This window comes from Psittacula echo (assembly GCF_963264785.1).
Source record: "Psittacula echo genome assembly, chromosome: 7".
Taxonomy (NCBI): Eukaryota; Metazoa; Chordata; class Aves; order Psittaciformes; family Psittacidae; genus Psittacula; species Psittacula echo.
This window is the reverse complement of record NC_137740.1, coordinates 11,691,408-11,703,137: the sequence shown is the minus strand read 5'-3', so window position 1 is coordinate 11,703,137 and position 11,730 is coordinate 11,691,408. Positions and strand designations below refer to the sequence as shown.

At 50.6% G+C, this 11,730-nt stretch overlaps 1 protein-coding gene across 1 annotated transcript; it reads left to right on the top strand.

Annotated features, from left to right (window-relative positions):
• Positions 1–599: 599 nt before the first annotated feature.
• ARMH1 (armadillo like helical domain containing 1) lies at positions 600–11,527 on the top strand (the record flags this gene model as incomplete). Its single annotated transcript, XM_080623253.1, is given in 15 exon segments — positions 600–608; positions 3,261–3,414; positions 3,417–3,477; positions 3,815–3,883; positions 4,316–4,479; positions 5,910–6,025; positions 6,029–6,106; positions 6,246–6,330; positions 8,615–8,737; positions 9,049–9,121; positions 9,705–9,834; positions 10,613–10,693; positions 11,387–11,399; positions 11,402–11,463; positions 11,465–11,527. Coding segments are annotated over 14 exon segments (1,260 nt in total). The 5' UTR covers positions 600–608; positions 3,261–3,272.
• Between the last annotated feature and the right edge of the window lie 203 nt (positions 11,528–11,730).

The window sequence follows — 11,730 nt, the reverse complement described above, 5'->3', positions numbered from 1 at the left end:
GAGGGGCTGAGGAGGGGGCTGCCGTTGGGGGGTGTAGGGCGTGGAGGGGTCGGGATGAGGGGGACTGTAGGGCCTGGAGGTCGGGACACGGTCAGAGGGGCTGGGGGATAGGTTGGGAGTGGGGGCTTGAGGGGGTTGTTGGTCCTGAGCTGGGCGTTTGGGCCTGGGGGAGCCCGTGGGGACAGGGAGTGCGTGAGGGACTGTAGGGCCTGAGGTGGTTCTGGGGTGTAGTTGGGCTGGGTCAGGCCTGGAGTGGGGATTGCTGAGGTTGCAGTGGATTAGGGCAGGTAGGGGCTGGTATCTACGTAGGAGTCAGTGCGGGGTCTGGCTGGGGGGCGAGGGGAGTGCAGGGGTTAGGTTTGAGATGGTAGCTGGGGTTAACAGTGGTACTGGGAGGCAGGACGTGTAGTGAGAGAGGGGCCAGTGGGACTGTGGGTGGATAGGGGTTGGGTGGAAGGCATTGGGGTGTACTGAGGAAAGTGAATTGTGTACAAGGAAGGTTGTGGGGGACTTGAGGTGTGGCAGGAGGGGGTGAAACCTGCTAGGGAAATACAAGCTCCAAGTTTTACTTGAGGCTGGGCACAGTCTTTGTGTTGCAAGATGCAAAGGTAGTGCCAAATCACTGTCACTCTGTCCTCCTATGAGTTCAAGGCTGTCAGTCCCTGGCACCTCACACTTGGGCTGCGGCTGATGCAACACCACTCTGTCTTTTGATCTCAATCTGATGATTTAGCAGCACTCTGGATGTAAAGAACTGCTGAATTGCCAGAGCCAGTTGTTAAATCACTTGTACTTTTCTTGGCAGCAATAAACCCCTGCCCTGACCCAGCCTTGTTTTGGTTATTAGGTCCAGTGGACTGAGGTGGCAGCCCAGCACTGTTGAAAGCAGAGTTTGAAGCCAGTTACATGCTGACACTAGCAGTGACAAACAACTCAGGCAAGTCATTTTAACTTCCCGTATGTATCCATCTGTATGTTCCCATATGTAAAATAGTCATCATAAAAATATTCATGTACGTTTTCAGGGTACTTTGTAATGTCGGCTTAAAGACTACTCTGTCAGCAGATGCTGTTATTATAGCAACCAGGGACTGATATCACTGTATCCTCAGAAGCCTCATGTTATTGTTTCCAACTCTTTTTTGCATTGATTCATAGACAAGCCCTATGTATCACTAAAATCCTCACGTCTAGAGGCTGGTGCTGGTATTTTTGAATAGTGGAGGGCTTACTGCAGCTTTATAATAAAAATAGGATAGCATTACACCACCAGCATCTTAAACATAAATATGGAAACGTTAATTTAGAATCAATTTTAGGATGTTTCAGACTGTAAAGTTCTTTTAACTAGATCTCTGTTGAGGACAGTGGAGCACTTTATGGGACTGTAAATTTCATGCAAACAGTCTCTGTGAAATACAGGTTCCCCCTGCACACTAGCTGTTCTCTCAATATCAATCATATGCCTTGCAAGTAATGTTTCACAAATATTCTGTAAATCACAGGAAAATGCTTGCAGTAATGTGAAATATGACTTTCACTTGACTGTTTCACCAGAGGCCCCTAACAGGCCATTCTCCTGTCAGCACTAACATTTGTTATGGCTAATAACATTTTCAATCACAACTATTTTGGGAAAATGGATTTATTTTAAACCTGCTTCCCTGCAAAGGAGATCCTGAAAATTTTCTGCCAAGGACACAGGCTCCTTACAGAGCACAGACCGTTAATTCCCAAATGAGATTTCATCTCGTCTTACTGCTCAAACATTGTTTCTTAGACAGCTTTTTGAAGACTTTGTTTATTTGTTTTCAGGTCCTATTTTCAGGTACTGAGGTTCATGTTCACCTCTTGGTCATTGCTTTCAGTCTGATTGAGGTAATAGGAATAGAAAGTTACTTTTGAGCAGCTTGGGGATATTCTGGAACTGATCTGGAATTTTGCTCTAGATTCCAGGGAAAAAAAGCTTAAGAACTTTGTGGATAGGAAATTGGTAATCTTGGTAACTTATATTTCATTGAAAGAAACTTCTTATTCTGAAACCTGAAGATTTTGTGTCATTTTAACTTTTTTTTTTCCTCCTAAACCACACTTTACATAGAACCTAAAATGGTGTCTTTCTTACATAAGAAGTTCAAGAACGGTATTAGATAGGGCATGAATTCCTTTCTCATCCTCAAGCATGTTGCTACGCCTTGATGGAGGACAACGTACCTGTGTTAATGCAGATGTCTGTGACCTCATCCTTCTTTCTGCATCTGTTTGTGTACACAGACATTGGTGTTTAACTGCAATGCTCCTTGAGGTTGGTCAGTCTCTTGGGGCCAAACACATACACATCAGTGGAATTCTCATCTACCTGAATGGAGAACTTAATCCTTTAATGTTTCATTCTTCTACAAAGTGTACCTTCACAATTGTCAAGTTGGACTAGGGGATATACCATACTGAGCAAAAAGTGTGCCAAAGAATTTGGGCAAATTATGGATTGCTTTATTTAACACCTCTATGAAGGGATGGAAGGAAGTGCAGGCAAGGGATGTTTCTGGACTTTCTGTCTTCTTGTCTATAGTTCTTATAATTTTAGGTTTTCTTAGATTGTTTAAAAATATACCCTAGCAATTAGCTAAGTAAAAAACAGAGCAAGTATCTGTCATGCCAAAGGGTCCCAAAGTGCTCTCCCACTGACAAGACCAAGGACATCTTCCTGGAGTAGATGTGGACCCAGTCCAAATGACTGTCACTGCATCACACAAATGAGGGCACGCTGCGCTGCTGTGCTAACAGGCATTTACAGCCCCCTTGACCCTGTCACTCTCCATAAATCCATACCTATTTGTGATCTCATTTCACCCTAGTTATTCTGTGGCAGGTCAGATATGGAATGCAGTTTTCATATCATGAGGCTAGTGAGAAACCAAGGCTGGGGTAATGGGTAACATCAAAATGACTTTATTAACAGAGCAGAGAAGAGAGCTCCTGTGGTGAAGCCAGCTGCCCTGGAAAATAATCTCAAGTCTGTTGCAAATTCATTGTGCAGCTTCAGACATACCAGAACTCTCCTTTTGCCTCGGGTTTTCTATCTATGAAATTAGTATAAAGGATGTTGAGATTAAATTAATGGTTAGTAAGTGCTTTATACCTAAATGATTCTATATTATTTGCCAGAGATTTTAAATCTGATTTTGGTAGAAACTCTTTAGTACAGACTTCTTGTATCTCCTAAGCCCCTTTTTAACTTCTTTCTGACTTTTCTCTAGGCAGAAGAGATCATGACTTCTGTCAAAGAGCAGGAAGGCACCAGGAGGCTCACAGTTTTCCTGCAGGAATGGGATAGTGCCCACAAAGTTGCACGAAGCCACATACTGCACAACTTCATTAAAAGCAATGACAGCAAGACAGAACCAGAACTGGAGATGAGTTCTCCCAGGGGGCCAGCTTGTTTCTGGCTCACCTAGCAGCATGGCTCAGGATGACGTATCTGCTTCCTTGGAGATGGCAGTGGGAAGGTGAGGAGGGGAAAGTTCCCCACCAAAAAATTGTTTAAAGAGTATGTTTCTGTATGGAGACATCCATATCCAGCTGTCTTCTGCAGGGTTAAATATCCCTGTCTATCTAAAGATGGAACTAAAGGGAGAGCCATGTAACCTGTCTCTCAGGGACCTAGAATTAGTGGCTTTTCTCATATTGGGATGAGGGGAAGGTCCATGCACTCTCACATGAGAGAGTAGGCAGTTCAGGCCTCCACACCACCAAAGGAGGCCTGTGGGACACCACAGTGGTCTTCAGATCTCTCCTTAACCCTGTCAAATAGCTACACGTACAGCACATGCCTCAGGAAGCTACTCAGGTCCATTGGCATCTTCCTATCTGCTGCAAGCGGGTGAGTATGGAATGTCACTGTATGAGAGGCGCATGGGGGAGGCAGACAAGGGTGAGCAGATAAAGCAACAAGTCATTGGACATGCTTTGAGAGAGCTGTGTAAGAATTTCAGGCAAAGCAAGCCTCAGTGAGGCTTCTGGTAGGAATTTCAAATGCTCTCCAAACCAAATTCACTGCTTATGCACATCTACAGAGCCATCAGGTCATCGACACAATGTGGAATGAGTGTGGTGAGAGTCTGAGTGCAGAGATGGGGCCTCCTCTACCTGTGGTTCTGAAATGAGCACAGGGTAAAACAGGAGCTGGTGACCTGCTGGTGTTCCCTGCCCAGACACTCGCACTCCAAGGCAGGAGGTGATGGCTCCTGGGAGCATGATGTGGTGACAGAGGAAGTAGGTGATGCTTTTGGCTTTGTTCCCCCTATCCTTGCAGACACAGATACCTTATCGAATTCCTGGAGACTGGAGGTGTCTTGATTCTCCTGGAAATACTAGGGCTGAACTACCACAAAAAGGACAAGAGGGGGTCTATAAAGCTGCTGCAGCTCATTGCAGATGCTGGCAGGAAGTATAAGGAGCTCATCTGTGAAAGCTACAGTATGAGGTGTGTCTGTATGTGCTTGTTCCTCATTCAGACAACGATGTTATCCCTTGACCTCTAGCCTCTGGGGCTGCTGGAGGGGCAGAACCATTCCCTTTTCTCCCCCCTGCTGATGGCAGATGCCCCAGTGTTCTGCTAGGAGTTCAGAGTTTTGGCTGTTGTTGAGCAGTTGCATCTCATCCCCTCTCTCAGTTTGTACTGAGCTTGCTTTCTTTACACTTACTTCTTTTGATGCGATATTGCTGTCCTCCTGGTTGCAATTGCTTCAGTTAAAACCCACAAAACAGTTTCCCTTCTTACCTGCAGCGTTCACCTACTGAAAACTTTCCTCTTGGGGTGGGAGGGTTTTGCAGTTTGTACCTTGGCCGGCTGAACATGAGCCAGCTTTGTGCCCAGACAGCCAAGAAGGCCAAGGGCATCCTGGCCTATATCAGCAATAGTGTGGTAAGCAGGACTAGGGAAGTGATCATCCCCCTGGTGAGTGATCATCAGCACTGGTGAGGCTGCACCTCAAACACTGTGTTCAGCTCTGGGCCCTTCACTGCAAGAGAGATACTGAGCTGCTGGAGCAGGACCAGAGAAGGGCAACAAAGCTGGTGGAAGGTCTGGAGCATGTCTGATGATCAATGACTGACAGAACAGGGGTTGTTTAGTTTAGAGAAGAGAAGGTTCAGGAGGGACCTTATCTCTCTCTACAGCTACCTGAAAGGAGGATGGAGAGAGGAGGTGGCTCGTTTCTTCTCCTAAATAACAAGTGATAGGACAAGAGGTAACAGTCTCAAGCTGCACCAGGGGAGGTTTAGACTGGATATTAGGAACAATTTCTTCACTGAACCCTTTCAGGGTCAGGCATTGGAACAGGCTGCCCAGGGCAGTGGTGGAATCACCATCCCTGGAATTGTTCACAAACCATGTAGATGAAGCCCTTATTGACATGGTTTAGTGGTGGACTTGGCAGTCCTAGGGTGGAGGTTGGGCTTGATGATCTTAAAGGTCTTTTCCAACTGAGCTGATTCTATGATTTTGAAAGAACATTACAAGAGGTTTCTTCCTGTTTTGTTTTTGGTTTTTTTTTCCTGGGCAGCAGAAGCCAAACCCTGTTAGCCATTCTGTAGCTCAGATTCCATTGTCAGAGACCATGAAGTGATACCTGCCATCACAGAAAGACAAAGCCGCAGGATCATCAGGGGGATCCTTAGCAGTGCCAGACTCTGCTAGTGTAAATGCCCGTGGAAGTGCTTTGGCCACATACTCCAGTTAGAATTTTGCCAACTGGTTTTCCAAACAAAGAACTTTTTCTTGGCTTCTCCAAGCCATATTTTGAGTGGGATGTGGTGCTGGGTTCCCTCTGGGATGACAGTGGAACAGCTGAACTGGGTGATCCAGGCTCATGCAGGCACATGAATTGGTGTCTCTCTTTGCACAGGAGTGCAATCCCTTGCCAAGTTCTTGGCCACTTCCAACTCAACAGAGGCTCAAGAAGACATGCAGATTCTGTTGGACTCTTTGGGCCACAGCAATCCCAAGTACCAGAACCAAGCCTAAAAAGGCCTCATTGATGTGCAGCCATGTGCCTTCCCCCGGGCCCAGCAGTTGGCTCTGCAGACACTGCAGGTCAGGCAGGTAGGTCATGGCTAAGGGCAGCATTAGCTTCCTGCCCTGGCAGGAGCTGGGACGGCCTCCTTGGCATCAGGGCTGGAAGAGGACAGCCTGGAGTATGGTGTGAAGACTGTCCCTGTCACTCTCCCCTTTCCCCCCCAAGGACGTGGTGGGAGAGGTGCCCACAGCCGTGGTGGAGCCAGTGCTGGGTGTGCTGCGCTCCACACACCTGCAGGTCCAGCACGAAGGTAGGACCCGTCTGGCTGCCCTGGGCAGGGGCTGAGAGTGCCTGGGGGAGGCTGTGGCTGTCTGCAGGCCGGGGAAGGTGGGGTAGAGGGGTGTGTAAGGGCGGCTTGGACAGGGGATGGGATACCTCGGCCCGTGTGGCAGCGGGACCAGACGGGTGGATCATCCCGCACGCGGCTGCGGCCTCCCTCGGCGACTCGGATGCCTCATTAGTATGCGGCTCATTAGCATTGCTGTCATTTGCATACCCAGGGTGCACTGCGGACCGGCGCCGCAGCCCCGTTAAAGTTGTCCGTTCCCGCGGGGCCGCCTCTGTCCGGGTGTGGGGCATTGCCCGTGTACTTCGTAGGGGGGGAGACGAGCCACAGCTGCGGGGACCGGGCGGGAGGGGCAGGGTCGCCGTGTGCTGCGGAGTGACAACCGGGGGAGGCTGCGTGTGCGCGGCGGGTCAGGAGTATACTCTGGTTTCTCTTCAGACCGTATAAATCTTTCGCCTTTTACTAAAGATTTCCGTGGAGAGGAACAAGCACGAGTGTCGAGAAATTTTTTGAGGCTCCATTTCGGTGGAGCTGACCCTATTCTGGTTAAAGACAGAACTTGTTTCACTATTCAGGAAGCAAGCGGGTAACGTCGGAGTTGCAGTAGTGCAGTGATGGCAGAGTAGATAAACGAGCTGCTGTGCGGCTGGGTTAGTGAGGACGAGCAGCGGGGCCAGCCCGACTCCAGGAACCCAATGGGGCTGGGGCCGGCCCGGCTGCCCACAGCGCTCAACCCGCTGCTCGGGCATCTGCGCCGCTCCTACCCCCGCCGCCGGCGGCCGCTTCATCACCCCACCACGCGCAGGGCACCCTACGTCTGCCCAGAAGACGAGCGAACGGTCGGTCGATCCCTTCCCCCGGCCCCGGTGATGCAGAGAGGCCGCTGCTTGCCGGCGATACGTGCTCCGGGAGAAGCGGTTACCTGGGGACCTGCCCCCGCCCCGCAGGTCAGCGCCGTCGCGCATCGCCGCCAGGCTCCGCTCCGCCGCCTCCCCCCTGCCGGCTGTTCGCCTCTGCGCGGCGCTGTCCGCGGGGACGACGAGACCCAACCCAGGCAGCGCCCGGTGCCTCCCCGCTTCCGCTCAGGGTCCCGCCTGCCCCTCTCCATCGCTCCGCCCCGGTCCGGCCCACCCGGTCCCCGCAAGACCCCGCCCAGCGCTGCCGCGATGCAGGGAGCAGGCTCTTCATTAGCATGCGCTCATAGCATACCCAGGGTGCAGTGCGGGGCAGCGCCGTGTCGGCCCCCGCTGCTGCCGCCGCCGCCCTCAGTCGGCGTGGCCGGCGGGCTTGGATCGAGCTGGGGGGTGTCGGTAGCCGCGGCGAGCCGGTGCTCGTTGGGTGGGAGGCATAGTTCAGAAGGGGGGTCGCCGTGTCCTACGGGGCAGCAGCCGGGGGTGGGACAGTTGCAGAGGGGAGAAAGATCCATGCTCTGGTTTCTCTTCAGATCGTATAAATCTTTCGCCTTTTACTAAAGATTTCCGTGGAGAGGAACAAGCACGAGTGTCGAGGAATTTTTTGAGGCTCCATTTCGGTGGAGCTGACCCTGTTCTGGTGAAAAATAGATCAATAACGTAGAGTGTTTGGGTGTTTCCTGGAAGGGTTTGGGTCGGGCTGTGTGGGGTGCGATCCGGGTGGAGGAACATCCGCCTCGTCGGGATTTGGGCGTGGAGGGAAGCAGGATCCTATTGTGGGACAGGGACCGGCTGCGGAGCTGACCCCGCGCCTCAGCCCCGCCCGCCCGCTTGCTCATTATCGTGCCCCTCATCAGCACTCCGTTAATTTGCATACCCAGAGCGCACCGCGGCAGCGCGGCGCTGCCCGGCCCCGCCGGTGTCCGCTGCTGAGGCCGATCCCGTCTCCGGTCCGAGCTGTTTGGGTCTGCACGGCTCGGGTAGCTGCGGCGGGGCTGGTTTGCGGGACACCGCGGGGTCGGAAACGGGCGATCGGGTGTCGCCCTGAGCTCTGAGTGACGGGGCAGGCGGGCGGTGGTGGCGGGGTCAGAGATGGGGCATACTCTGGTTTCTCTTCAGACCGTATAAATCTTTCGCCTTTTACTAAAGATTTCCGTGGAGAGGAACAAGCACGAGTGTCGAGGAATTTTTTGAGGCTCTGCTTCGGTGGAGCTAACCCTATTGTGGTTAAAATCAGATCAAATACTTTAGTAACTGTTAGACCCCCCTGGTTTAGCAACCATCCAACCTCGGTGTGGGTGTTTTCTTCCTGTGATCCCTGCCTTTGCCTTCTCCAGCCATACAGCTGCTGAAGGTCCTCATGGCCCATCAGGTCCGCCCAGCGCTGCTGGGGGGCCTCTTGGCGTTCCTGACACCATCCTGCAGGAAAGAGCTTACCTTCTGCAGCGAGACCGCCAAAGGTACACAGCAGGATGCAGCCTTCCAGGGCGCCCAGAGCGGGGCTTCCCCTTGGTCCCTCAGCTCCTCCTGCAGGGTTCAGCCATCACCCTGACTTGTAGGGGAGAGGCTCTTAAAGCTGTGGGCATCATGCACACAGAGCCTTGCAGGGTGTTATATACGATATGCAATCATAGGGTTTCCCTAAGGTGCGTTTCCTGAAAAACTACATGTTCCTTTCATGTTAGCAGTGTAACTCCACCTCCCCTCTCTTAAAACATCTTAGAAGTGTTTCAAAAGCATCATTCTTACCTTCCTAATGTTCCTCATGCAGACCCAGCCGCACTTGGCCTGAAAGAACGCAAGTTGGTGTATACTCAGCAGGCAGCTGCTGCAAAAATCGTAGGGTAAGAAACTCGGGAGTAAAAACTACAGGAGCGCTGAAGAGACCTTAGAGAAGATGCTCTCTTTGGATAGGAAAGGACATCAGTCACCCAGTGGAAGAATATAGTGCCTGTGACTGACTACAGAATAATGATATTCAGTCAATTCAGTATGATTTTCCTGCAGTGTCCACAAGATAGTGCTATCAGAACACTTTTCCTGCAAAAGCAGATGACAGAAAACCCTTGGTGGGTAGGGAGACACACGGGACTGTCTTCCAGGGATGTGCTCATGGATGTAATGTTAGTGGCATTTGAGTCCTAGTTCGTTATGGTTACACAAGAAACTTGCTAGGCTTTGATACACACCTGGAAGCTCCTGCCAATCATTAAACAATAATATCTCTGCAAGCCCATGTGTTAAATGATCACTGTGTCACACACAGCCAAACATTTCTTGTTTGAGACTCTCCTGTCTGTTGGTGTCACTGGGGTAGGGCAAAAACACACCATTTGCCACTGAGGTCACACCAAGAGGCCCAGCCTCAATTTGTTGTGCCCTTGTTCCCACATACAAAGTGGGTGTTGATGATCTGTCTCATTGCAGTGTCTTAGCCAAGGAGTTAGCAGAAGTGGCTGAGGAGCGGATCCAGATGAAGGTGGTACACAGCCTGATGGTTGCTGTGGGGAACCTGGATCATGTGGTCAGCCAGAGATATGCCAGCATCTCCCTAGAGGTGAGCATGGTGGGACATCATAGCATGGGGTCTGCTCCCAGAGCACCTGAAGAGGAAGACTCCCTACACTCTTTTGGGGTTTCTTGTTGGTTAATTGGGGCTTTTGCCTAAGCATAGCAGCAAGGCTTATTCACAAAGGCAGGAGTGACACTTCCTTCAGGGAAGAGCTGTATTTCCACTCCTGCCACTCACCACACACAGGATACTGGAAAGCCAAATCTGGCCCTCACCCCTCTGTTCTAGCCTCAGGCTTGCTGTGGGTTGCAAGCACACAGAGCTAGGGGGCTAACCAAGACAATTTGCCTGAAAGAGGCTATTTTTCCTTGCTGGTGCTGGCCTGCCTCAGCACAGCTCTGCCTGTGTAATAGTGGCAGGGAAGGACCGTGCAGTCAGTAGCTGGGAAAGGCTGAATAAGCAATGGCTGAAACCAGGGCTGCTCAGCTTCCTGGTGCAAGCAGGCACAAACAGCAAGCAGAATGAACTTCCTAGCAACTACCTCAACTTGAACACAGTATAATACTTTTAAACACCCTCCCTCTGTCAGTGAAGGTGGGAAGTGGCACTGGGGAACAGGGTGAGGCTTGAGTAGGGACCCAAAAGTTTCTCTTGCTGTGTTCATGAAGTGCCACTAGTAGTACAACCAGCAGTAAAGGAGGTGGTCAAGGACTCACTGGCATGTGACAGAGGCTAGCTGAAGCCATGTCATCTTACAGCTTTACCCTCTATACCCATACTCACATCCCTTCTCCCTGCACATCAACTCTCTGTTCAGCTGCAGTATTTTGTCCACACATTTCCCTTTGTGGAGGAGTGCATAAAGAATGCATTATTAGGGGACACACTGTTCCAGCACTTCATGGTAAACGTGTCTCCCTGATGGAGTTTATTAGTGGCCCCAGGACCTTGGTCTGTTTTGCAAGGATGTAGGATCTGGATTTCACAGGGAAAAAGCTTGTTAGTAGATGGGACTTTTCACAAGAAATACAGTCTTGCATGAGAGCCCAGAACTAAGACCCCCTTTGAGAAGCATTCATTTTCAATCTCAGTGTTGAGAAGATAATTGCTGTTCAAGACAGAGCAAGGAGGGATCTCAGATCTTCTGTGAAGTGACTTGAACTCTTCCAAGTCAGGTCGCTCCTGACTGGCTATAGAGATTAGTAACCAATGTTGGGACCAGGGAGGGAAGGTGGAACAAACCAGGGGCAACATTTGCTCCTTGCACCCAGGCCCATCCTTACTCATCCCAAGACAGCACTGGGAAAGGCTGGATAATCCAAGCAATTAGTAACACCTGAATTGGAACAAGACTGCCTTGCTTTAATCACAACTAAAGCCCTGGTACTCTGGCTATGCCATTTTAATAGGATGCAGACAGCACCCAGGTACAAGTCAGTTTTGACAGCTCAGAGGGCTCAACTCTAAACATTTGATCACCAAAGTGCCCCAGCTGGGGCTGATTCTGTCTGGGTTAAAGTATCCCTTCTCTAACTGCTTGTCGCTGCTGCTTGCCCACATCCCATTAACATCCTAACTCTTCTGCTGCCTTTTCCAGGACAGTCCTGAGACCTGTACACAAAAATGGATCCACTCCAGGCAGAAGTACTGGCCTCCATTGTGACAGATATCCCTTAGAGCCATGGCAAGGATACAGTCCACAGAAAGTGTGTGGGGAAAAGGGGGCATAGTCACTTAAATTACACCCTTTACTTTCAGTGGGAGAACATAGCTTAGGGAGCAGATGAGGGTGGGGGGTGTAGGGAAAGAGACAGTAATGGTAATCTGTTGTTTGCAGTATGTTAGCCATGGGAAATTATGTGAAGTAAGATCTTCAAATCCTAAGTAAACTCCACTGGTACAAGGGAGTCTCAGAGGGCCTTTCCTACTTACCTGATGTCA